Below are 26,592 nucleotides of genomic sequence, written 5' to 3' on the forward strand. Positions count from 1 at the left end.
ATTCTACCGTAAAACTCTAGCAAATACTACAAATATGATAACATCTTCTATTGTATAATATAGCGATAGAACCGTAGAGAAACTCTCGAGGAATTATTTTAAAAATGCTTTGAGAATGAAATCGTATAAGAGAATTACGCAGGAAGAGTTGAGTGAAAGAGAGGAGAGGAGGGAGAAAGTTGTCTTCATCAACGTTACCATGATATACACAGTCGGAATCGAAGAAGACCTCTACCTAGGAAATTGGAATTGGTGACAAAAACAATGTGGAGTGTCGGAAGAAATGAAAAGAAATGAGATGAGAGAATGTAGAAAAGATAGCCGTTCCGCAATCAAACATTCCTTTATTTCTATTGTTTAAGAATGTTCTAGATGTCATCCAGTCACAATAACACTTGACCAAACTCACTACATAGTTTCAAAGAGAATGGAATGTTCAGAGTTCAGCTTCAAAAACGTTTTCGTGTTTGAACTTACAGAAACTTTCCGTTTACCCCTTGAGGACAACGCAGTTCAGAGGTGAGCAGCACACTTTTTAGCGGTTATTTTCCAAGATTTCTTAATTTCTTAAGAAGTTTTTTGCATTTAATGAGTTCGTAATTCATTATTTATTTATTTTTATTATTATCTTGTTCAAATAAAGCTCATAAAATCCGATTAGCGCCAGATACACAAAAAGCGCTGTTATCAATGGATAAAAATTATTTAGTCTTACTAAAGCACAATTTTCAGCGGTTATTTTCCAAGATTTCTTTATTTTTTAAGACGTTTTTTTTTGAAACACTTTTCCAGAAGTTCCTGGACAGAAATAAGTCTAAGGAGAAGTTCGCATACTTGCTGTTACTTCGAAGACTCAGCCTATATAACGTGGAAAGAGAATAAAGTGCTTCGTGGGCTACTTATGGGTAAATATAAGGTGGAATATTCGATGATCCTGAAAATATAAGTACAACCAGTAGAGGTATCGAGGAGAAAACACGAATGCGCCAAAACAGCTACAATTTGAAAAACAGAACCGTTCGACTAAACCATAAAAATTTACAGTAATTGGAAAAACATGAGGTCCTGAATTTTTTTTTTTTTTTTTTTTTTTTTTTTTTTTTTTTTTTTTTTTTTTTTTTTTTTAAAAAAAATATTTAAAAAAAAGGGGGAAGGTTTTTTTTTTTTTTTTTTTTTTTTTTTTTTTTTTTTTTTTTTTTTTTTTAAAATATATTTTTTTTTTTTTTTTTTTTTTTTTTTTTTTAGGAATATTATTTTTTTTTTGTTTTTTTGTGGTTTTTTTTTTTTCCTGGGGGGGGGGGGGGGGCTTTTACTTAATTAAAAAAGTCTTTTCTTTTTAAAAGAGCTCCAATTGGGAGGAAATGATCAAAGAATTGGAAAAATTCAAAAAAAAAGACAGGATTAAGGAGATGAGCCGCGCCTCTCCAGAAATGTGCTTGGAAAATACGAGAAATTTCTGTTCACACACACACAACGCTTACCCAATTACATAGAGGAAAAAACTGAGATGTGCTGACCTCGTTTAAGCATTCCACTCTCTGAAAAAAAGAAGATTATAATAATTTGAAAGGAGGTCGTGCCGGACAAGAACCTCACCAACACACCTTCTATTTGACGTATTAAAATGTGGCTATTGTTGTCCGCTATGAGGAACGAACCGCGAAATAATACGTGAACGCAAAACAAACTCGCCCCGATCACCGGAAAATAACGAACGTGAACGAACGGCCACGAATTTCCTCGTCGAAAATGTGAACAAGGGATAAAATAACCTAATTCTCAGCTTGTTTTCAGTGTGAAAATGTGACGGCAGCCGGAGAATTAGATAGGATTTTGACCGGTTCGCTCGCTGAACGACGACGCAAGTATAAACGTCTGGGGAAAAATGTGGTCGTTTCCGAGCGCTACGAAACGCATGCGCGAAACGTACCTGCGGCCCTCCGCAAAACCAGTCAGTCAGTGCCCGGCGCACTGCAACCGATCTCATCACCGCCGTGAGTATTTCATTGCGATGCGATGGACTGTCAGGTTCTCGTTAACTTTCACCTAATTGACTAATTAACTGTTAATTAGGTGATATTAATCATATGCTAATAGCGGAAATTCACCGCCTTACGAAGTGTGTAACAGCAGGGAATGCTGGAAATGACTTCAGCTGTTTTTTTTTGGATAAAAATTTCTCACCTAGTCCAACTGGTGGGTCAGTTTAATTATTACTTTTATTCATTTCATTAATTATTACTTTTATACATGTCATTAATTATTACTTTTTCATGTGTATATATTATTTACTTATTATAACAAATTATACATAATTATTATTTGTCTATTACAATAAATATATACTATTTCGTTATAATATTCCATACATATATATTGCGGAATTATTAAGGCATTCACATGAGCAACTATTCCGGATTTATATATTTTATTTTATTTCTAATTTGTCGCCCTTGGATATCCAAATTGGCAAAAAGCCAACAGCAAAATGTGAAATGGTAAGATAATCTGAGCAGCACATTGTAAACGACTAATGGACCCAAGAAAGTCCCAAGACCCAAGAAAGTGAGTCCTTATGAGATCAAGCCAACCTCACTTCAACTCCAACACAATGTGGACTGCAAAGATTTCGTACATCTTTTTTGTCCTTGTATATTTCTTGGCACAAGTATCGCGAATCAATTCGATCGATAGAATGTGATATTCTCGTGAAATTAACTAATTTTGGAGAAATATTAATTTATCAAGAGTTTTTGACCAGGAAAAATTCCACGACACGTATCTATGGCTAAGATTTTCGATGATAATTTAAAGAGCATCTTATTATTATTCATTTACTATTAAATAATTAATTTATTATAACTATTAATTTTTAAGAAATTGCTATATTTTGTAAGGCTGGTTTTAAATCGATGGGACCGAAAGCGAATGACGAATGAGTGAACGAATTGATGAACGAATGGATGAATGAATGAATGAATGAATGAATGAATGAATGAATGAATGAATGAATGAATGAATGAATGAATGAATGAATGAATGAATGAATGAATGAATGAATGAATGAATGAATGAATGAATGAGCGCAAGATTAAAAGAAATATCGAGTGAATTAACGAATGGCAGCCGAAAGAATTAATCATCTTACAAATAGTAGAACAATTTAAATACGAATAAATAAGAATAAACGATTGAATGAAGGCGAGAGATATGAATGAATATCTGAATGAATAAATCAATTAATCAATGGGCCAGTGAATACCTTTCTAAAACAGAGAGTAAGCGGTTCGAAAATGCACGAGGAACTCGAATATCGAACACGTACGAATCGGAAATAGGATAAAAATTGACCTAAATAGGAGGAGTTCTGCACTTTTCCCGTTTTAGTATGTACACAACGTATAAAACCGAGTTTTATTTACCCTTTACGTCGTTCTATAGGAAGTAATCCAGGAAGGTGGTTCTGAAGCAAACTTCTCACAGTAGAAATGTACTATAGGTTAACATTTTTGGAGACAGTAATAAATCGTAGCAAAGATGCGAGCTTGACCAGGTCACAGATGATAATACTAATCCACAAATGAGTAGGAAGTATCCCCTATCCGCCCGTAAAGAAACGTGAACATGGAACCAGATCGATTGATGAAGATCACGGCGATCACACCTTCCTCTTTTTGTGAATAAACTTGAATTTCTGACCGTTACCTTAAATCATTATCAAAAAGAACTCCATTTTGAGATTATAAAGCCCCAGATTCTTATGGAATTAATTTATCGTGACGTCATTCTTAATTAAACCTCGAATATATGAAGATGGATCGTCGAAGGTTGTCAATCTCCCATCACAATGGCAATGTCAGAGCTAGTGCTCGAAAAAACTTGACGGATAGATATTTGTGAGAGATTAAGACAAAATAAAATTTGATTCAAATATTTCATTACCGTGGTTGTAAAAGTAAGATTTTTTCAGTGCACTGCGTAACTTCGCTTGGAATAATTTTTGTGAAGAGAGGCAAATTTCCACAGTAGATTCCACAGTAGATTCCACAGTAGACGCTCCTTTTCGATTTGATTTTACCCATGACAGTTCACAATTACAATTACCTATTATTTATTCACTATAAAATTAAGCATTACGCAACTATACAAATATTTATTATTTAATTCATCTCCTATTTTATTTAAATATTTTTTATTGTCAGTGTTCTCGATGTTTTGTTTTTTAAACTATTTTTTAGATATAATTTATTGTTAATAATTATTTCTTGGTTACTTAACTCACTGGTTTTCTTTTTAAAAACTGTTTTTTTTTAAATCCACTTAATTAAATTATTGTTATTGTTTTGTTATCGAAAAAAAGTTTCACTGAATATGGACTGGATGCGAGTACAATTTCCGCGGTTGGCAGGTCAGCATCTTTGTCAAACGAGGGTAAAATGTAATAGGTAAACAATTAATAATTCAGTTCTGATCAGTTTCCTCAGCTCGTTTTACCATCGAGTACATAGTTACTCAGAGAGTGAGTTTACAGCGATCCAGTAAGGAATGAGAAGCGTCGTTCCTCTTTGAGGAATGGGTTTCGGAAGACTTCTCATTCGTTCTAAAAGGTTTCCTATGAGTAAAATTCTACCGGAAGAACATGCATTTTAAGCGGCTCTACGAACAACTTTAAGAAGCGTCGGAAATCCTCAGGCGTCGCCAAACGTTTCCGGTTTTCTTTAGAACATTCTAGTAGGAAGATATGAGTGGTTCTGAAAGAATTCGCAAAAAACATTATAGGCGTCTCAGATCCTTCAGTCATCCTTCCCTGGTAATCGTCTTTTGGAGAAAAAGAATCCTGTTTTAATGAGGTGGTGATAGAAAAAGTTGGGAAGAAAGGGTTTTTTCAGTAGTTAGACGATCCTAGGAATTCTTATCCAAAGTAGTTACGGTCATTCTACGAGGATTCTTATAGGTTAGCAACATTTAGGATCGTGTACTACTTTGTAATCAGAACTGAGATTTTTTTATCTTTATTCTGGCTAACGTTTCGGCTTCATCGCTTTCTTCAAAGTTCAAAAAAGTTCGAAATTGGGATTTAAGAGTAAGTTCATTTACAACAGCTATGAAATCTCCTCAAATTTCTCGAGCTATGAATAGATTGCCAGAAATTGTGGAGATTTTACAAGACGAGAAAACGACTACCGTAATATCAGAGAAAGAGACAGAGAAAGAGAGAGAGAGAGATCGCAGACTAGATGAGAACATGACCGTGCGAATAAAATAAATAGAGAATAAATAAAATTGCGAATCAAATAAATAAAATAAACAAAATTGCAAATAACCCCTTTCATCTTCTTATCCTTGTCAAATTACGATAAACTGCTCAGAATAGCTGCCGATTTCCAGTCAACCTACGTTAGCGATCAAATTCATCAAAAAAGTTGCATTCGTACGAAATAAACAAAAAATGTTGCTGAGTATACGAAGATAGACTATTTTCTTGTTTTCTGCTACGAATATGTATATTTAAACAAGAAAAAACAGCAGCCATTAGGTACAAAAACCCACTTATAAAATAAAGGGAATCAAAGTGCAATGAATGTCTACGCCTCCTCTCTAAATCTTGTTTTATAGGAGCAAAGAAAAAAACTTTGAACGCCGCTACACATTACATAATCATTAAAAACCCGTTATCTTTCACAACTATTCACAATAACAGTAAGCCGTTACGCTTGTAGGAAAAAAATCAACGTCCATGATGAATACGCAAGGTCGTAGCGCATTCAACCATTTTCTAACCATCATATTCAATTTAAGGAGAAAAACAAACTAAGCGAGAGAGAGAAAGAGAATAGAGAAGAGAGAGAGAAAAAAAGAACAGTTGTAGCGCAGTTGGTACGTGGTTCCGTTGCGACCGTGGTTGTCGATAGTTCGAAACCGCCCCATAGCCAACCAAGTCCTTCATTCCTCCAATAAAATGATAGATTAGTACCAGACTTGTCTAGGAGGATAAAAACACTGATTTCATATGTTGGCCAGTGCCCGTAAGTGAGAGTAAAGTTCAGACACAATTCCGCAAACCTCAAACTATTCCACACCGAAGTCGATCTCGCTGAGTGGGTCCCACACAGATTGGCTAAAGCCACTACTCAAGGAGAGATGAAAACGAAGCAGTCTCCCTGCGAAATTTAATTATAAATGCTGTGAAACAGTAATTTTCATTCCTCTTGCATTTTTCACGTCTTCGTGAAGGAAACTCCTGGAAAAATGTGGTAGGCAAGAAAGAAAAAAGAACAGGTGTAGCGCAGTTGATACGTGGTTCAGTTGCAATCGCATTGTCGATGGTTCGAAACCGCCCCGGTGCCAACCAAGTCCTTCCTCGTTGAATGGGTCCCAGACAAGTACAGTTAATGGTAGAGATTGCAGTTAGAAAGTTTAATCGAAGTTGTTTTGAAATAATTCGAATAACTGTAGATTATTGCACATTATTATATTATTTAGGAGTTTTTAAGATTATTTAGATTATTTTAACGTGAGAAATGTACTGTACTATGGATTTACGGACTACACTATCGCATAATTCTGTATGAGATTAATTTTCAAAGAAAATTCTAAAACTAAGGTTAGTTTACGGAAATGGATCATAAGTGAAGCAACATTAGTAGCTGAGTGAACCTCTAAAAAGTTGAAATCTTGTAAAGAAGTGAAAAAGTTCAGAAAAAAAAAGCAGACATGTTTACTTGGAAATGGAACTTCGTGGAATGACCGGATCTTCCGGAAAACCCGCCAGTTTTGTCTACAAAGATGGGAAGAAAAACAGATATTAGCAAAATCTTACAAGTTCAGAGTTCCATTTCGATCTCAACTATTTTTACTCAGAAAATCAAGGATTTCTCATGTTACCTGAAACCTGAAAATCAGGCTATGTTTCATAATTTTTTATTTCTATCTTTTTTGTTTATATTTTCAGAATTTGACTACGTTTAACTAATGAATCTGGTCAGCCAAAGTAAATTTCCGCTAGTTTTTTTCCCTATTTTCAATTATTTTTTAAAGTGATATAGAGGGTAGATGATTGTACGAAGTCCTTAGGATTTGCCACCTCAGCGACGACCATTTTTTTTCCTCTTCACGTGATCATTTTAAACCATTCATCTATAGACCATGTTTTGAAGCATTTTTGAAAATGGCACTCGACTGAGAGAAAAAATTCAAGAGGCTCTTCATGAAGAGTTCTTGTGTTCCCTGTTCTCCTCATGGTATCTATAAAATTTAGCAGCGTCAAAGCCAGAAAAGCAAATCTTCATTGGAAAGGCAGAGAAGGAAGGAGAAGAGAGAACGGATAGGAGCCGCCTATCTTTGAAAATTTTTGCAAATTTCTTCATGACAAAATACGTATGAGGAACTTTTGCAAAAAAAAATCCTAGAGTAATAATAGAACGTCAAAGATAACGATTTTGAAGGTCGAGGAGTCTTTTTGTTGGATTTCGACCGCAAAATCTATCGCATATCGACGTGACATTGGATTTCAATGTTAATAGTATAATTATACGTTCATCCAATTCTGATCGGCACCGTAGTTTTCCGCGAAAAAAAAGAACACATACAAAGCACTACGTACCGTATCAACAATACCACATTGAGAACATCTACAAAAATATTAGAAATCCAGAAAATGTTATTGTTTTATTGTTCCGTTAATAGGCAGACCATGGCAGCTTGCATATTCCATGACTCTGCTCCGATCTAAGAAACAGAGAAAGAAAGGAAGAGGAAAAAAAAGAAAGAAAAATTAATGCTTATTTTCTTAAATAAGAGAGATTTGCAAGACTTTACTTTTTTATTTTTTCATTTTTTCGCATATTATTCAGCGCATTTATAGATGGTATTTTTTTACACGAAGATTTGATTCACTTTGTATTATTTTCTTTCTTACGTAGTCCTTTACGGGGCGGTAGCCATTGCTCCGCTGATTACATACGGCTACAAGCAGAAAAAAATAATTTTTCAATGAGAAAATAAACAATGGATGATTAAATCCATGGTCGAAGGTATTTGGACGAGTTGTTCGAGTTTGAGACGGAACGAAATCCCCAAAATCCCACCAGTTTGTTATGCAAATTTCAGGTTGCTGACAAGTTCTAAAGGCAGACGAAGATTTATTTATTTATTTATTTATTTATTTATTACGTTCAAAGGCGTGCCCAGAGTAAGAAGCAAAGAATGAATACAAATAAACAATAGAAAATCCAGCAACGAAAAAAGAGTAGAATGAGGATAAGCAGTGATAAGTCACGCGAACAGTACAGTAAGATGTTACAAGTTTTCCAATAGTAGAGGCACATTTTAGTGAAAGAATGAGGAATAAATCAAATAAAAGCACGACTATGATTTATTTTTAATCCAAAATTTCAAATTCAAATTTCATTTGAATTCGAAAATTTGTTGATGGTAGATGATGGAGAAAGTCTGCATTTGCAGAAACGATGGTCGAATGGGCCATTGAACTAATTTTGCTGGCGACTGGCACAGATTTATGAAGTGCATTTCACTAAATATTGCGTCACTTTAGAATCGTACTCACATCCTAGTGACGTGTTTCTTTTTCCTCAAAATTATGCCCGATTATCTCACAGCGCGATAATGGGCGAAATTTCGCACTAAAGATCGTTCCCAAGATCTTTCCTTTGGGAAAAACTCCATCATCTGTCAGAATCTTTCTGGAAAAAAGAATATCGTCTGCGTAATTCGTTGGAAGCGTGCATCTGCTGCGGGAACGAGAGAAAACGAGCGAAAATGTGAAATGAAAAATTGATCCAAGCACAAACTTAAAATCTTAGGAAAGTACGGATCTTTACGACCATTTTTTTAAAGTAAAAACGATAGATATGTAGATGTCACCGGTGACCTAAGAAAACGAATTTGACCAGAGTGCTCTACCAGATGAGGGAGAAACTAAGGAAAGCCGAGGGGAGGGGCAGGAGGTGTTATGCTTTCATGGTTTGTTGATCGGAAAAGGTGCGTTCTGCCCTCCCTCTCAAGAGTAATTTGCTGTGTTTTCAAGCTGATTTTAACCTGAGTTGAGCAATGTGGGATCTTTGGGTGGATATTTAGACTAACCACTCAAAACAGCCTTATTCCTCCTCCTCTTGCTTCAATGAAGCCCCTCCCCCTCCTCACTAATGGGTAAAGGTTGGAGAAACTATAGAGAAGCACAAATTATGTCAGAGTTCCAGTTTAAGCATCTATTCTTAGAAATTTCAAAGTTGAGAAAAAAAAAGGTTGAGTAGCTGTTTATTTTTCCTTTCCTATTAGAAGATTCCAGTACCCTATTCTTCAGATGAGGTTTTCTGTCTTTAACGGAATCTGAAATATCTCAACCCAAAACTGATAATGCGTTTAGGTTTGCGCATAAGTAGTAGCTTTTTTGGTTAAATTTAAAATACCGTGCATAAAAAAAGGAGTTTAGCAGCATTTAACACATTATTTGAAAGATAATTTCGTTCTCCACAAGATGCTGTCTTTGATTTTTTATGCTGATTTAAGTTTTGCTAATTTCTAGATTGATAATAAATAAGAACAGGGACTGATGTAGAGTTTATTTTTTCCTAATTTAGAGAAACATCCTTTTTTAACATGTTAGTTACAGTGATTTAATGCTTAAAATCTTAGTAAGCATTAAATCATTTAAATATCCAATGAATCCAGAACGTGTGCTGTACCACAGAGATCCATTAGCAGATAAAAATAATGTGAAATCCTGCTAATTCTCGCTCACTTTCATTTCATCGATAAGAGAATTAGTTTAAAAAAATGATTGTACCATTATCATTGAGAGACGATAATGACTTTTGCTTTTTGACTCAAAGGGAGGAAAATAGATAGAGTCCGAGTGATCTGCGATGCGATTGACGTTTCAGTGTTAATGTTAGAGGTACTTAATCTCAAAAGGAGTGAACAGGTACAAACAAATTCCAAGGAATTATTTATTCCTCCCTTTAATCAACTTATTTCTAAGATTGTTTAGTTTACTTCCTTATTTGGAACGGTCAGAGATAAATTATGGGAGTTTTAACGATTCACTCAGGAATATCTAACATCTAGGCATCCGAAAATAGAACAACATCTAAAAAATCTGTGGTAAAAGTGACTGGATATGGCGAAAAGGAATATGTAGGTAAAGATTCGTGGAAATAGACATAGTAAGCGATGTGTGAAGGTATGAGAAAATTAGGCCATAAACACAGGGAAAATGTGTTTAAATTGCACTAGTTGGAAGTAATCGGCTGCGCGAATGGGGCGAAGGACGATCATTAGGTGAAATGTTTAAGAAATAGCAGAAAATGGATGAAACGAAGAAAGTCAAAAAAGTTGTAAGGCCGAAAACCAAGAAAAAAACACTAGAAAGATTCCAGATAGAGAAGCACGCAGGTCCTAGAAGATTTTGCTAATAAAAACAGTGAGAGTAGCTTTCTCTACCTGTAAAACTACAGTATTTAGGACTATTTTTTCAGTTGAAAGTGAGGAAACGATTTTCACCTTTTCTCTTCTTTTTTTTTTCTTTATTTTTCCATGTACAAGATTTATCTGCTTTTGAGTATTTTCTTTCTCTTTCAGAAGTCGGAAAATCTATTCCAGTTAAGGATTTTAATAACAAAGCTGGTTAGTATTTGGCATTTGCAAAAATATCTACAATTGCAGGAAAGTATCGAAAGGATAAGAAAAGTCGTAATTTATGTAGAATTTATACGGAGAATGCAAAAATAACAAATGAACTTTTTACGGATGGAAAAGTTCTTTTAAAGCCCTTTTAAAATTAACGAACGAATTAATTAGTGAGCTGTGAGTTAATTCAAAGATTATGTGCTGATTACGGTATGACCGTTGTCGTTATAAGCGGCGATTGGATGGATGAATGGGTGGGATGACGTCTCCTATTCTCCAAGTAGTGCATATCGAAGTGGCTACGAAGAGGTTATCCGAATAACGACGATATGTGCTCAATGGGGCACCACCTCAACGCTGAATGGCGTCTGGTCGTCACCGTTCCTATTGTTATGTAAATCACCCCGGCCGACGATCCATGCGGATCGAGTGCGCTCATACAACGAGCGAGCGCACCGGGTGCGCAAGCTGTAAGCTGAACGGCGCTCAGTGCAGCGTACGCCAAATTAGGCGAATTTCACGTGCACTTCTAAATGCACCGTAAAATAAGCTTAAATAAAAGTGATTGGAAAAATTCCGGATTCTACAGAAAGGGGAACGAGTGTAGTGTTCTCGAAACGTGCGAAAACTCGAAGACTACGACACTGGAACGAAAAAAGAAATCCAATTTGTTAACGTGAAGAAACAAAAGGACAAAAGATCTGAAATATCCGTGAAAAAGATGGATTTGATACGGATATGATATAGAAGCGTCCATTATTCTTCCATTTCCTTAATTTCCCGAAGCTTATCTCGTCGTCGGAGATGAGATTAATGATCTCAAAACAAACAAAAAAGAACTCTCTTAATATCCATCAACATTCGCATCCATTTCTCAGCTCGAGAATGAATTGCCATAAGGAAAAAAAAGTTGAAGATCCATGCGTCAAAAGCTCATGGAAAAAGGAGAAAACAATATCGTTTTGCAGTGAGAACAGGATTCTCGCCACAATTTTCCTTTAGATCAAAAAGAGCAGAGAACCATCCATGATCGACTCTTCTCCATAGCACGTCGATCAAATCGCTCTCCTTTTACGAAGCGTGAAAAGTCTTACTATGAGATCTGATCCTCAAATACAGAACATTGGAAATAGACGAATTCTTGAACGACTCGAAAAACTTCGCTAAATTTCCCTATTTTTAAAATATTAGTAGAAAGAGAAGGGGAGAAGGAGGAAAAGAGAAAAAAAAACCGTGAGCAACTAGTTTAAGGAGGAGAAAAATCATATCGAACAACAAGTAAGAAAAAAAGCACTATAGTAAAATTAATTATTTAAAATGTGGTAGTTAATTGTTGTGAGTATTTTCTTCTTTTTTTCAGAAAATAGAAGAGAAACGAATATTTAGAACATCTGTTTTGTCTCCATTCACTTAAAAACAATTAGGACGATATCGATCCAATTTTTCACCGTTCAACCTTGAGTCATGCTCCAAAAATACCAACATCACATTGCTAAACATTGGAAAATCTGGAGATCAATCACAGAAAGCGAAAAAAAAAACGAAAATAAAATGAAAGAACTTGTAAAAGACGATAATTCTGCTTTATAGTTCGTAAGGTTGTCTCCGGCTTGTGAATCCTTCGACTTACCAAGTCAGTGTTTTCATCCTCTCACACAAGTCCGCTACCGATTTGTCGACTCTGTAGAGATGAAATGCTTGGTTGGCACTGGGGCGGTTTCGAAACTCTGATCTATCGTGCAGCCACTGCGCTACGACCTGTTTGTTTATATTACATATGAAGCCAAGGCCAGGTGTAGCGCAGTTGGTAACAAGTTCCGCTTTGACTGAATGGCTCGATGGTACGAAGCCGCCCCTGTGCCAACCAAACGTTTGATTCCCCGGGGGTTTGCAAGAATAAAAAGACTGAGTTGATCAACCGGATAGCTCCCAGAAGTTACTTTAGAGTTCCATAAGCGTTCGTAAACCTCGAATAATTCAGAATTGAAGTTAGCGCAACCAAAACAAATCGATTACCGCCAGACACTTTATCTTTTATCACCTCATATACGAAACCCAAAAGAAACCGAAAAGAATTTTAATTCTGTTTTTCCAAGTCTCGCAAATATCTGAATATCAATATACAATCAATATAATGTCGGAAGTAACTGAAAAATCCGCCGAAGAAGACATTCCGTTGAACTAGTTATGAAAGCTAGGATGAAAAGAAGTGTTATAAGAAGAACACCCGAGAATCTGGCAAACAAGCTGTCCCATTAGGCTTAACGTAAACGAAAAGAAGAATATGAATGAATTAACGACTATCGGAGAAACATATCCTGTTCTAATCAAACATTCCGAAAGGCTTTCTTTTTCTTACGCTCGAAAGATAGTGAATTCAAGTGAGAGCGCAGAGAACGCAGAGAAGGATAACAACGGATTAACGTTGCGCATATTATTGATGCTTAGAAATACAATCGAAAAACTTTTCGCAAGATATCTTATGGGCACTTAAAGTCGTTTACAACTCTCTTGTAGCTGACATGGATACATTAATTCTTTTTCTATAAAAAATCTTGAATGTGTTCCTTGAAATTGCTCCCCAAAAAATATGTACAGAAAAAAAGGTAAAGAAAAAATAGCAAAAAAAGTGAGATGATTCCAAAAATTATATCCTTTATAATATGTAAAGTTTCGGCCATTGTTCATTCGTATGTTCTTTTTTAATTGTTTACTTCTTCGACTAGTTGTTAATTTGCTTATCCATCACCTCATTTATTTATTTCATTGTTTGTTTGTCAGACACTTATTCGTTGGTTTGTTTTCTTATTTATTCATTCACCTTTTCATTTACTATGCAGCGAAAATTACTACTAAAAAATTACTATTCATTATTCAAGTACTACGCTCCGTTGAAGTGCCAAAAATGAAATTGGTGACCTAAAAGTGAAGGAGAAACAAAGAAGATAAATCTAAGTATAGGTAATTTTTTTAGTTTTAAAATTTTTCTAAAATTTCCTTTTGACACGCAATCCAGAAGCATTCAAAACTATTGATGATATTCACTGTTGTGACAGTTGTTCAAACAGTACACAGGCTACATCTTGCGTTGTTTACAGAGGCCAGAGCTCATGATCAGTTGGTCAATCCGTGACGAAATTTCAGTACTATGCGCAGCTGCGGATATTTTCTGTTATTTGGTGGGTTTCTGGATGATTTAAAATAAATCATAGGTAGTTTACCCTCTTTTTTTCTTGTAAACAAGTCACGCTATTCCTCTGTATAGCTTTGAGGAAATTATAATACGGTGTTTAGTACAAGTAGTAAAATAAAAATAAATAGAAATAGAAATCAATAATAAGTGATAAATCAAAGCAAATTATATGATCAGATGAATAACAAATATATTGTCGTTTAGTTCGAAGGCTGCGATAATCTGTAATCAATAACAAATAGGAATTATCGCATAGTGTTATCCTCAAAGTCAAACTACCAAATGCTCCCACCACGTAATGATGACGTAGTGATCATTTATGGAAATTTCCAGCTTTTTCATCTATTACCAGTACAACCGAGGGAAACGGAAATGAACGCAATGCTACTTTTCCGAACGGCAGCGCTATGGTGGCATCCTCGAAAGAGAACCTCTTCTATCGTGCACTAAAAACCGTAGCACTCCGTACAAGTGAGGATCATGACTTCTTTTATGGATTTCTTTCTATTCTTTTTTTGTTTTCTGTTGAGAAAATATAAAGATTATGAAAAAAAATTATGAAAAAATTGTGGTCACTATGATTAAAAAATCTAGATATAGATTTATTTTTTCTAGGATTTTTCTCAGTACGAATTCATAGATGCAGTAAATATTTGTATCAACCAACCGAATTTGAACATACTTGAACACAATTGATAAAGCTTGTGATGGTAGCAATAATTCAACATCCTCGGACAATCCACAGGTGTCAGGTTAAATCACAACGATGTCAGGTATAAAAATTCCAAGAGGAAAATTCAAAGAAAGAGATTTTAAAAAATCTTTGAACAGCTTTATTGAGAAAAATGTCAAAGTTAAATGTCAACAAACTTAAATGAAAATGGGCAAAACATACCACTTAATTTAGAAGTAGCTTGCGAAAGCTAAAGTATATCGCAAAGAAAAATGCATGAACAGAGGAGGAAATGTACGAGAAAAAATGTGAGGGTGTGCTTGAGAAAAAGAATAAATGTTTTCGATTAGCTGGGTTTGATCCGCTGAGAATTTCGTTTGAAGCAGCGATAATGGATAATTGCTTCGGTGCGTTGAAACTTCTGTCAAATCAGGTTCTGCCAGGATAAGCAGAAAATTCTCGAGTTTTCATGAAAATCTTGACCGAAAGAATCCATGACGTTTTTTTTCTGGTATTTCCTTCGCATTCCCTCTTCTCTTCGTTGTTTTTCACGTAGAGGAGTCATTGAAGGTCGCTGTTGATCTCTCTCTCCTCTTCCGCACCCCATTAAGATTATTGCATATGGGACCCGGTCCCGTTCCACGGCCTCCGTCAGTTCACCTTATCAATTTTGAGTAGGTTCATTTCTGCCAACGTGATCAAACTGTTCCCAAAAGCGCGCTTATCCGGAGCTCGGGTGTTCTGTTGTTGGTTTATTCTAAGGACAATTAGAACGAATAACCTCATTTCATATTCTTACTTATAATTTGTTTTCTTCTATTTTGCTCCAATTTTATTATATTTATTTTATACAATTTCGTACTTTATTAGAGTTTAGATGCAGATAATTACTGACAAATCTGCTATGACTACACATTCCATTCATGAAATTGAACTGTTTTATTACAGTAATCCATCTTACACTGGCGCCCAGCTGTTGCTTCTTGTTTTTCTTAGTCAACACATTTAACTTCAGTTCTTTTTTTTTGAAAAAAAAAGAGATTTTTCTTCCAGCTACGCTTACCGGAAACTGTGAGGATTCTCCCGATTGCAAAGAAGTATTTGCAGGACCTAAATGTGATGCATATGGAAGGTGTATCTTTCCAAATGGGGTGAAGGAGAGTCTTAAGAAGCGAGTGATGGGTCAGTTTTATATAAATAAGTTTTTCTGGCACTCTTTTCTCACTGAAGAAACCGATATTTCCTATTCTTTTGCTTAAATCAGAGAAGAAAAGTTATGTTCGTGTTTTACAATGCACGATATTAATTTGTTTGTTCTACTGTTTGATTAATGCTGATTTTTTTAAAATAATGTCTTCAATTTTTTCAATGTAACGACGGGAAGTCCCCAATCCTCTACCGCACAAAATAATGTGTTATTCGGATAAAAGATTTCCTCCAAGTTCCCCACACTTCTTTCTCAAATGATCGTTAGAATCCTTCTTTTGCGTTGCAATTATCCTGTTTCCATGTCTCTTTCGGCACTAGAAATATACAAAAAATTGTGATTTGTAACAAAGACACACGTCAACTACTTCAATGATGTTTTCAGCTCTTTTAGCAAAAAAAAGCATTTAGTACTGAATAGAAAATGTTCTTTGTAGCCGCTCCATTGGCTGGAACGATGTCATCTACTGAGGAGTCGGAACGAAAAACTATGGAAACAAATACAAAAAAACAGTCTCCTCGCAACAATTATATCCTCAGTGCTGCGTCCGCGGCGGGAGTACCGCCAGGTTGCAGTTCCTCCTGTCCAGTTGCCCATTATTCCTGTATTTAATTCGCTTCATTTTTCCCAGATTCGGTCTGCTTCTCTGATTCCGACTGTGCTGGATATCCACTTTCCTACTGTGACGGGATTTGCAGATGCGTTAGGGGATCTCTTAACGCAGGATCAACATGCATTTCTCCAGGTTTCTTTTAAGATAGTGAGATCTTTTTGAGATCTTCTTCTAATTGTCTTCCCTTTTTTTCTTTTTCCAATTCTTTCCATAGTTTTTGTATCATTATCTAGTGCCATCAGTTTATCTATTTACTGCAGGATTGCAAAATTCAAGGACATGTCCAACCGGTCAAGCATACATATCTGAAGCAGGAGCATGCATGACAGGTACATCCACACATAATGTCGGGTTTCCGGATGTATGGTTCAAGGTGCAGTGCAGCTGAATCAGTGATGGGTGGGCTCATGGCAGACGTTGCTACAGGTACACGGCGCAGCGCTGAGAATGCGTTCGGCGCGTGCGATTATTAGGGTTACTTCCGCACGAAAAGACGGTAGCCAAAGACTTGCGTAAGTATCTAGGCTGGACGTTCCCCTTACCCTGACCTTACGCCAGTTCTTTGCAGTATGCGCAGTCACTTGCTTGGCGTCACTTGTTGCAGCCCTTCGTGGTCACGTGGCCTGAGTATTATGCTTGCTTTTACCCACATGTCTATCTCCGCTCCTTAGGTTATGACGATGGAATAGTCGCGCGCAATGGAAAAGTGCTACAGTACCTTGTCGCATCCGCATCTTGGGATATTTAGAAAGAACGCAGAAGTTGCGACACCGATCAATGACAAATGTGATTCAAGGCAAACTTGGATCTGTACTTATGTACGAGTCAGATATTCATAGGAGTGGCTCATAATTTCTTTCCTTTTCTAAGTTTAAGTTTCCGCGGAAATAAACAAGAGACGAGCAAAAAATCAATCAATAATGTATTCCCCCTCTCCACAGTTTCTTTCCACGTGATGCTGGTTGATTAATTTCTCTTATTGTCCTTCTAAGCATACGAATCCGATGCGCCCACGTTTTGAACCTTTCCCATCGAGTGAAGGTGACACTCTTTAGTGATGTGGGAGCTCTCCATTGTCTCTGCCAATTCCATCGTTGTTTGGCGTGGATCTTTGTAAATAAAATGATTCAGTCGCTCCTCAGTGAAATGCACCCAGTGTGGGTGCATTTGCATGTCTTTGAGGTCCAGATTGAAATTCAAATCATCTTCGAATCGTTTAAACCAATTTTGAGAAGTCTCCGAAAGCAACCCTTCGCGTTACACTTTACAAATCTCTCGAGCATCTTTCGTGGCTTTGGCCTCGAAGGAATGCAAAAACCAGGTGTCAAAATGCTCTCTCCTGTCGATTTGACACTCCATTTCCATGATCTGCAAAAAACAGAAAGTTTATCGACATAAAAAAACCCCACACTAATTATTTCGTAGAACACAAAATTCTCTATCGGGCAACTTAATACGCATTCTCAAAACATTTTATTCGTCTTGCAAAATTTTCACTTAAAAAGCGCCAGTAATTATTGGTCAACTCAGTACAATATCAACGCGTTAATCGAGCATTTCTAAATGGGCCTAATCCTTGACAATTGACAGCTGGTTAGGTCCAGAAGTGAAAAATACAATACAATGAAGGATGTCTGTTGCGGGAAGAAGATGAGGCTTTTTTGCTGGCGTGGATAGAGATCCATTTGATATAAACGTATGTGCATTCCTTGCTGCGATGGTTCTGGACCATGACGTGAACGTTGAAAACATTTGTAGCCGATGATACTAACTGCCTGGCGTATACAGCGGCTTGACGTAACCATAACGGCATCACGGTGAGAAAACTGCAAGTTATAATATTGCCTAGGAGCGCGTTTTCCATTCCGTGGCAATTTATTTCAGTGAGAGAAATTTTTTTCACCATCGCTCAAGTCCCAAGGGTAGAGTTAATATAAAAGGAAGGGGAAAAACATGTTAATTCCGAACAGACAAAAATAATGGCGATCCTTCGCAGCTCCTTTCGTGACATGTGAGGAACATGAAGCTTCTTGAGATCGTGGCAAATTGTGTATTTGATAGTGGTAACTGATTCAATTCCGGTGCTGCCACTGTACAGGATCCAAAGCACAGTTGGATAATAAAGTGAGCTCAATCCCCACCTAGAAAGAACATGGAAGTTATGAAAAAGTACCTAGGTTTTGGAAAGCGCATGTTGTAAAGTAAGAAAATATCGATGTACCGCAAAGCTTGGACCTACCTGCTCTGCATTTTTTATCCGCTTGTGGACATCCCTCCTCACTGTTGAAACTAGGAGATTTGCGCTTGTTTGACTTGTTCACACCCGCTCTTTATTGTCAGCTCCTTACGAAAATGGAATTGCGGAATGATTTCGAAATACAGAACTGCGGCTTTCACAGAGGTGAAGGTGGGCGGAGCAAGAAAACGCGCGCAATAGAGGAGCGCTGCTGGACCTCATCCTACCAGCGTCTCGGGACCTGCGCATGGAGCGCGCAAGAAGTCGCTTTGAGGATGCACCAGATTATTCAGAGATGGATCATGGGGGCAAAAAATCCAGAAAGTCTTCATTGGTTCGATAATTAAGAACTACGCGCGTTTCTATCAAAGCTAATCATTAGGAACAATAGTTTATTGTTACGGTTGCTTTATATTAACTTATTGCATGAATTATGAAAAATCGTAAACGACTATTTTCCAGTGCGGCTACCCGGTGAACCTTGTCAGTATTCACAACAGTGCGCTGCGGCTGAACCAGGAGCCTTTTGCTCACGACTTCGGTAAATTCACATCATTGATTTGTTGATTATATAGCTTGGCAAACTTCATCTATGACCAAAAATCAGTCATAATCGTTCAACGATTCCAATCAGGCGAATCACTAACATCTTGCAGTCAAGTGCACAGAGTATTTAACTGTGCAAAATCAATGATGGGTGCGAAGAAAACGATCAGTGGACTCTTACTCTATCGATTCAATCATGGGAAATTCTAAGCCGCCTCATCCATAATCCAGAATGACCTAGTATACTTCCCTGCCTACTACAAGAGATCGCAACTCTACTCTGCTGTTTTAAAACTCTCACAGCCCCCTCGATCACGGTACATAAACGTATTCCATCAGATGAAAAGGAAGTAATAACAGAAATTGAATAGCTAGGTCATATGTGTATTTGGCTTTGTGAATGTCCTCCTGCATGCATAGCTGCAGCACTCCCTTCTTTCCTTTTTCCTTCTTCCTTTCCTTCCTTTTCTAATTCTATAAAAAATAATAACATAAAAAAAATAGCCAATTCTACAAAAAAAAGATAGGGGGAGGGATAGAACGCCCGAACTCCTTCAGTCAACCCTACTAACTGAACAATGCATTTTTTGATTCCGCGCAGATTCCAAATTTTTAACATGCAGCAATTGAAAATAAACTTCAAACTGAAATACTCAAATCTAATAAAACAAAACTTAAATTAGAGGAAGAACTGAAAAGAAGCGTTTGTATACAGGTCTTTATTTATTCGAGAGACGGAGAAGTGAATTCCATCGAGTGATGATCTCATGAACAGAGAGAATAGGTGTCAGAGGGCACAGAAAAAATGGAAAAATATTTCTGCAGGTGTGAATGCACTTACGGAATGAAGCAAAGCGGTACCGGATGCGTATTTATCGATTCCGAATGCAATGAACGTGGACTTGTTTTCATTCCGGAAATTGGAGAATGTCGAGCAGGTGGACAGAAATTATAATTGTCATGTTTCCATGATCATTTCACGTGCTCCATTTCTGTTTATTTCAGTTCTTCGTCCTGGTAGCCAAGGATGTTCCCACAATCTACAGTGCTCGCAAGCATTTCCGGATGCTAGATGCATTCAGCACATATGCACTTGTCCATCAGAACTTCCTGCTGCCGTCGATGGAACTTGTGCACCACGGTGTGCTGCTGGTGAAGTGTATTCGGGAATCACTGGCCAATGCCTTCCGAGTCAGCAATATGCTATTATTTCTTCCCAATTACTACCTCACTTTACCCTCATCTTACCAACTTCACATGCAATAGGCACCAAAGGTGTTTAACTGGATGACCGCCGTGTGTGTTCGATTGGAGCAAAGCACGGGGAGAGGGAAGTAAGCAGCGTCGCGGTCACCCACTCAAACACATTTAGCGCTGGTTATAAATATTCTTGAATAGAAAAACATGCATTTTTATTTTCTTGTTCTGTAAACTTCAGTAAAAAGGAAAAGCAAAACTTCTAGACTTAATTCTATGTATGAGATTTAATAGATTCTAATTTTCCAAATCTGAAGACCTTCTTCATCTTTTCTGATCGTTTTTGCCAAAAATACTTTCTAACTCCCCCCCCCCCCCCCACGCTTTCCACAGAAGAAGAAATAATAAAGAAATGCTACGGTATGGTCACCTGAGAACAAAAGACATCTCACACCATTCAATAAACATTGAGAAAGTCATTGTAAAGGTCGCGCATCCCTTAATAAGAACCTCAAACGATTCTCATTTAAAGTTCGGGATGCGTTCAACGGAAACGAATAAAAAAAAAACGGCAAATATTTTATTGCCTGTCTTTTATGTGCACAAATTCGAGTGCTGCACTTTTTCAGCTGTTAACCCCTCTGGTGAGTGCCTATACACACCACAATGTCAAACGATTGAATTTGGAATGACTTGCGAAAATACAACCTGCCGATGTCCAAATGGAATGGGAGGGTTTTTTTCGAAATTGATTAAAGAAAAAAAAAAACAGAGTTTCCTAGGAATTCCGGCATTTTCAGGTATTTTCCGGATCTCAATGCACGTATTCATGCCCTATAGCTTATGTGGTTGACAGTAGAGGGATCTGTGTTCCTGGTGAGTTGCATCTGTCAAGTTTTTGTTCACCGCTTCTCTTTAATGTTTGTGCAGTCGCTTATGTTTTTGTTTTATTTATTTGTTTACTGTTATTTATTATGTTTACTAATTACTAAAGTCCCAGCGAGGAGTATCATTTTTTTCCATAGGTTGTCAAGGGAATCAAATCGAGGTTGGCGGTGAATGTTTGAATCAAGCCGGAGTTGGTCAACCGTGTCGTGTTCAAGCACAATGTACGGGAGGAGCAAGTTGTCTCCGTGGACTTTGTGTCTGCCCACAATCGATGATATCTAACGGAAGCATTTGCGTCTACGGTAATCACTAATACTATCTTTGACGATTTTTGTACGGATTTTTCCTGTAGAACCGTTTAGTGGTCTCGGAAACACTTGAACAGGATCTTTTTTCTGTGAACAAAGAACTCATGTAGTTATTTTGATCGAGGCGAAAAGTGGTCGCGTCGACGAGGAAGTTTTGGTGAACGCGGCTCGGTCGCCCTTCACTATACAACCATTGGGTGTCTCCCTCTTCTTTCTCTCTAATTCCTCCTCGCCATCATTCTAAAATCACTCAGCCATTTATATCTATATGTGTACACTGTACCGTGTTGTAATGGTTTCAATCCGGTCTTTTTTCATGACAGTAACACATCTTTACGCTAAGAAATGCCAGTGGATTTTCTAACAAACCACTAACGAATTTTAAGGACCAAGCTAGCAAAGTATGACATACGCTCTTTCGGAAGAAAAACTGGATCTGAAGAATGTTATTTTTTTTTACCTCAGGAAAGAAGAGGGGTTTTTTTCAACAATTCAGTGTCAGATGTTGCTTACCTCCCAAAAAAAAATCTCTAATGACTCAACAATAAGCAGGAGTTCGGTTGGAAACTACTCTTCCTCCCTATTCTCCTCTTTCTCTTTTTTCTCTCATTCTTTCTTTCTAACCATCCTCTCCTTCATTCCATTTCCTATTTATGAACAGAGTGCATGAGTGTTGTATGTTAGTAAAAAAAAGGAAGAGAGAGGATGATTCTCATCCATAAATGATAAGGACAAGGGTTCTACTCTTACATCTTTTATTTTCAAGCAGGAACCACCTCCAACCCTTTCTCGTAAGAAAATTAGTGGTACTGTGGAATTTCTGTACCATATGCAAAATTTTCAAACGCACAATTTTGTCGGCATTCAATCATGGTAAGGTAAGTCTTAGCCAATTTATCTGTTCTACGTGCACTCGTGAAGAGAAATTTTAGATTGCTCAAAACTATGGATTTTCTTGAGATCTACCTTGGCCTTGTCTCAACCCGAGATCTTAACATCTGCACAGCATCAAGATTTTTTAAAGTTTTATACTTTACAGTCAGTTTCGTCAATTATTTTACCAGTTTGTATTTTAATTCCGATTTGTTAAAGAAGTCCTGTTATTCGAATTCATTTCTATACTTGAAATTGTAGGAATAAGTCGTGAATATATGACTACTACGTAGGTTTAATGAGTATATTGTTGTTCTTGTTGTCCATAGATGTTTTCGTTTTTGCTCCGGATTATTAAAGTGTATAGAAGCGAGTATAGTGCAATCGGTAAGAGATTTCGCTGTGTTTGCACGATTCGAAGTTCGAGTTCGTCCTAGTGCAAACCAAGCCTTAAATCTCACCTGGATCAATAAATTGATACCAGAACTGTTCAGGTGAACAAAAACTCCAAATTGACACATCTAGCTCCTGCAAGTAACGATAAAGGCTAGTTTCGCGCTCGTGAACCCAAAGATTGTGAGCTGAAGTGGCGTGGTGGCTCATCCAGGAGCTGAAGTGAACATGGTGGCGGATTGTTTAACGCCAGAAACTTTACCTTTTATCCTTTATTAAATTATTTAGGGGTTAGTGTAGTGTTCAATCAAGAGGTTCCGCAGTGTCTACATGGTGGTTGATGGTTCGACACCGCCCAATGCCAGTCAAGCGTTTCATCCTTTCTGGATCGATGAACTGGTTTCGCCTAGAAAAAATTAACACCCTGACTTGACATGTCATTTTATTAGATTGAACCATAAGTTTTGAACCATAAGTTTTTTTTTTTTGAATTTTCATTTCCACAAAATTAAACAAGAAGTAAAAAATCAATCAGTAATTTTCCCCCGTTGTTTTTTACAACTTCCTCATTACAGTCACTAAGCTCTTCGATACAGCGACGGTAGAAATCACCTAGCTTCCACTCGAAGAAATCGTACAGGCAAATATTCAATTTCACGCCGTTATTGAGCGAATCGCCACGCAATCCACTCGAAATGCTTTGGGACGGATGGATATCTGATTGAACGATCGAATAAATGCAAAAAGAAGAAGATTTCGAGAATGCTCTTCTTTCTCGACTTGACATTTCATTATAATGACTTGAAAAAAACAGAAAGCATAGGCATGAAGAAAACGTAACGCACTATTTTGTAGAACACATAATTCTCTATGAAATAGCTAAAGCGCATTACCAAAGTATCATTTGATTAGGCTGCTCAGTGGACCTCACTGACCTCACCGCCCGTTCGCTTGCGTGTACGGAGTAGGGCGTTGTGAGGTCCTTCGAAGGAAAATTTGTTCGCAACTCCTTTTTTCCAAGTGGTTTTTGATGACATTTGGTGTTAAGTTGAGCTGACACTAAGGTATCGAAGGTGTGGAGCTACACCTTTGACCTTGCATATCTTTTCGTGGCGGGATCGCAACATCATTAATCTCGTGGTATGATGCCCTCAACTGAGATGAGCTGCCACTGCTGTTAGTCCATGAAACCATTGATGAGTCACGTAATAAAATGCCACATTACAAGAGAACCACACAATACTCTTACGACTGAGACCACCTCATTTCAAACATACACTCACCCTTCATCGTTTTTTTTTTCCAAAGAAAAACATCTATCTTAAAGGCACTTTATCACGAAATTGACACTTTGCGGTATCTGTGCGCAAATATAGAATTCGATGTGTAGATTGCAAGTGTGAGCGGTGCTGCATCCAATTTTTTCGAATCGTCTTGAAAAACAGTGTTTGTTCCTACGAGGTACGTTAGGATGCGCCCCTTTGTACACGCTTCGATCTCCTCAGCAGCCTATTCACTGAATTTACTTTGATAGATTGCCAAGGAGACCTTATTGATTTCCGACTGCTCGCTCCTGAACGCAACGCGTGTACAGATGCTGCGCGTTCTAGCTCACCTTATAGAGGGTAAGACCGTTCCCAACGTGGTTATGACTACGACTAGGGGGTTAAGCAGGACATACCTGCAGTCTATTACGTCAATAATATTATTCCATTATTATTATTTATTATTATTTATTATTATTAGTAATATTATTAGTCTATTACGATATTATACTATTATATTATTGTTATATTATTGTTATATTTGCACTCACAGACTCCAACATCGTCAGTTTCGTAATGTGACGTTGCCTTCATGTCTTGAGAATTCGCTAAATTTCCCGTCCTTTGCCGAACACATGTTCACCTATTGTATCATTTCCCATGAAATCCTAATGTTGCGTGTCAGGCTTCGTAACAACAATATCTAGCGCAATCAGCAGCAGTGAGAGGTAGTTAGTTAGAACTTGTTCCTCTGCTTCTATTCGAGAGTTTTTTCCCTGCGTATCTGATGTAGAACCAGAGTCGATAGCCTAGATTCCACCCCATTCAATAGCAAATTTACATTCTTTCACACCAATGCAAATCTATAAGTAGATACTCTATTATATTTCGTACCATCCACATTTTTTATTGTGTTTACCTGAAAATATATAAAAATTAGTTCAACGAAATTCTATAACATTTGTAATAGGTAGCCCTCTTTTAAGGCCACTAGAGGTGAAATCACCTCTCTCCAAATTTTCCCACATTAGGCTCGAGTAGTTTCTTATACGTACTCTCTGAGTTGAGTTGGTTGTTCTACTCCACATACTTTTTTTCCATTCTTCACTATGAAGTTATGTAATTCCTAATTTAAGGACTAATGTAGCAGCCCTCAAAAGCTCAGTTTATACAGAAAAAACAGAGATTTTACAATTTTCCGATTGGTCCCGCAAGTAAGAATATTTATAAAATTATTTTTCTCGTTTCCACAGATGATTTTTATAAAGAATACGTCCTCATTCGGCATTTCTATCTTCTTCTGAAATCATTTTCTCCCCGTTCACTATAGTTATCCACGTTTTTGCACTACTAGTCCTTATCAGAAGCTTTCAGGATGATACCAAAGGATTGATGATGGTTCTGTTAGGCAGTGTTTAACATTAAAGTATTTGTGTAATATTAATATTTAGTTAAACTAGACTTCAAATTTATATAGCGTTTTTATTCTAAAAGAAACTTATAACGTAACCATTTTTTCAGTTCAAAATCGTTACCGGATCGTAAACGTTTCTTTTTTCACCTCGTTCTACACTGTACCTTTCTGTGGCCGCTCTCGACTTTTTTTCTTGTCTTTTCAGAGATTTATTCATACGTATTTGCTCATTATTCTTCCACATAGATAAAATTGTTTTGAATGAACCAATCGCTACTTTTTCGGACTCTTTCCCGTCTACAGAAGTATGAAGCAAGCAGAAAAAAGGAGCTCATGCAAGTCAGAATGAGAAACAAGTAACAGTAACACCTGCTGAACCAATGCAGTGCTCTTTTTCCCTTGCACCATTGTTACATCTGGCTTTTTGTTGGTCGGCTTCCTCTTCTATCACTAGCATTGTTTTCTGAGAAGAAAATAAGCTAAATTGTAGTCAAAGTTCACTTTTGATCGTATTCGTATGTTTTTATGCGCTATTGTTCAACGGTGCATGCAGAGTTCGATGACATAGACGAAAGTTTTCAGAAACTTTAAGAACTTGGTGCTTAAGGTCTGCAAAAATCAAAAAAGAACCTAAGCGACTCTTCTTGACCAAACTCTTTTTCTCGAAAATCTGTTGGTGAAACTAATGGGAGGCTTAGACCTCGACAAAAAGGCTGAATTAGGGTCCGAATAAGAATCGTTACGTCAGTCGTGGATTTCTACGTAGCTGTTTTTGTCATTCGTGTTTTTTTTTGCCTCAGTCCTTCTTCACAGTTAGGAAGGCAGCGGCAAACATGTCGCATTCTTTGTCCATGGCATAGCACTGTAGTTAAAACGAACTGAGATGCGCGCGACCTGCTGCTTAAAGTTGCCGAATGTCGCGCATCTTTCAGCAGCAGGTCAACTCATTTGTGCGTGTTTCTACTCCATCACCTTATTTCTTCTGAGATTTCACTAATAATAAAAATATTTGCTGTTAAAAGCAGTTTTTCAACTACTCATTGACTTACTTAACCGAAGGGCTGGTATTATCGCCTGATGAGATTATCAGCACAGAGTGACCCGAGTACATGTGGTCGACATGCAGAGCGACACCATCT

General features: G+C 37.1%; 3 protein-coding genes across 6 annotated transcripts; 2 read left to right on the forward strand and 1 right to left on the reverse strand.

Annotated features, from left to right (window-relative positions):
• Nucleotides 1-899: 899 nt before the first annotated feature.
• Nucleotides 900-1,987, reverse strand: RB195_013483 (uncharacterized protein; the record flags this gene model as incomplete). Of its 2 annotated transcripts, none has more annotated exons than XM_064203316.1 (5): nucleotides 900-934; nucleotides 1,518-1,538; nucleotides 1,605-1,687; nucleotides 1,773-1,849; nucleotides 1,931-1,987. In XM_064203316.1, 5 exons carry the CDS (start codon nucleotides 1,985-1,987, stop codon nucleotides 900-902), a joined length of 273 nt encoding a protein of 90 aa, XP_064059197.1. The 2 variants fall into 2 exon arrangements, with proteins under 2 accessions (XP_064059197.1, XP_064059198.1); XM_064203317.1 differs by having other exon boundaries at nucleotides 1,605-1,643; nucleotides 1,702-1,849.
• Nucleotides 1,988-12,424: 10,437 nt separating this feature from the next.
• On the forward strand, nucleotides 12,425-22,303 carry RB195_013484 (uncharacterized protein; the record flags this gene model as incomplete). 3 transcript variants are annotated; one of them, XM_064203318.1, is made up of 9 exons in its annotated part: nucleotides 12,425-12,488; nucleotides 15,567-15,695; nucleotides 16,157-16,288; nucleotides 16,352-16,465; nucleotides 16,567-16,662; nucleotides 19,032-19,110; nucleotides 19,941-20,053; nucleotides 20,121-20,256; nucleotides 20,942-20,948. In XM_064203318.1, 9 exons carry the CDS (start codon nucleotides 12,425-12,427, stop codon nucleotides 20,946-20,948), a joined length of 870 nt encoding a protein of 289 aa, XP_064059199.1. The 3 variants fall into 3 exon arrangements, with proteins under 3 accessions (XP_064059199.1, XP_064059200.1, XP_064059201.1); XM_064203320.1 differs by lacking the exons at nucleotides 12,425-12,488; nucleotides 15,567-15,695; nucleotides 16,157-16,288; nucleotides 16,352-16,465; nucleotides 16,567-16,662 and adding exons at nucleotides 16,693-16,759; nucleotides 21,169-21,188; nucleotides 21,338-21,502; nucleotides 22,275-22,303 and having other exon boundaries at nucleotides 20,121-20,306; nucleotides 20,942-21,047; XM_064203319.1 differs by lacking the exons at nucleotides 12,425-12,488; nucleotides 15,567-15,695; nucleotides 16,157-16,288; ... (4 more) ...; nucleotides 20,121-20,256; nucleotides 20,942-20,948 and adding exons at nucleotides 21,027-21,047; nucleotides 21,113-21,188; nucleotides 21,338-21,502; nucleotides 22,275-22,303.
• A 75-nt stretch (nucleotides 22,304-22,378) lies between these two features.
• RB195_013485 (uncharacterized protein) lies at nucleotides 22,379-22,642 on the forward strand (the record flags this gene model as incomplete). The annotated part of the gene is made up of 2 exons (XM_064203321.1): nucleotides 22,379-22,386; nucleotides 22,441-22,642. 2 exons carry the CDS (start codon nucleotides 22,379-22,381, stop codon nucleotides 22,640-22,642), a joined length of 210 nt encoding a protein of 69 aa, XP_064059202.1.
• Nucleotides 22,643-26,592: the final 3,950 nt, after the last annotated feature.

Source organism: Necator americanus, chromosome V (assembly GCF_031761385.1).
Source record: "Necator americanus strain Aroian chromosome V, whole genome shotgun sequence".
NCBI classification, from domain to species: Eukaryota; Metazoa; Nematoda; class Chromadorea; order Rhabditida; family Ancylostomatidae; genus Necator; species Necator americanus.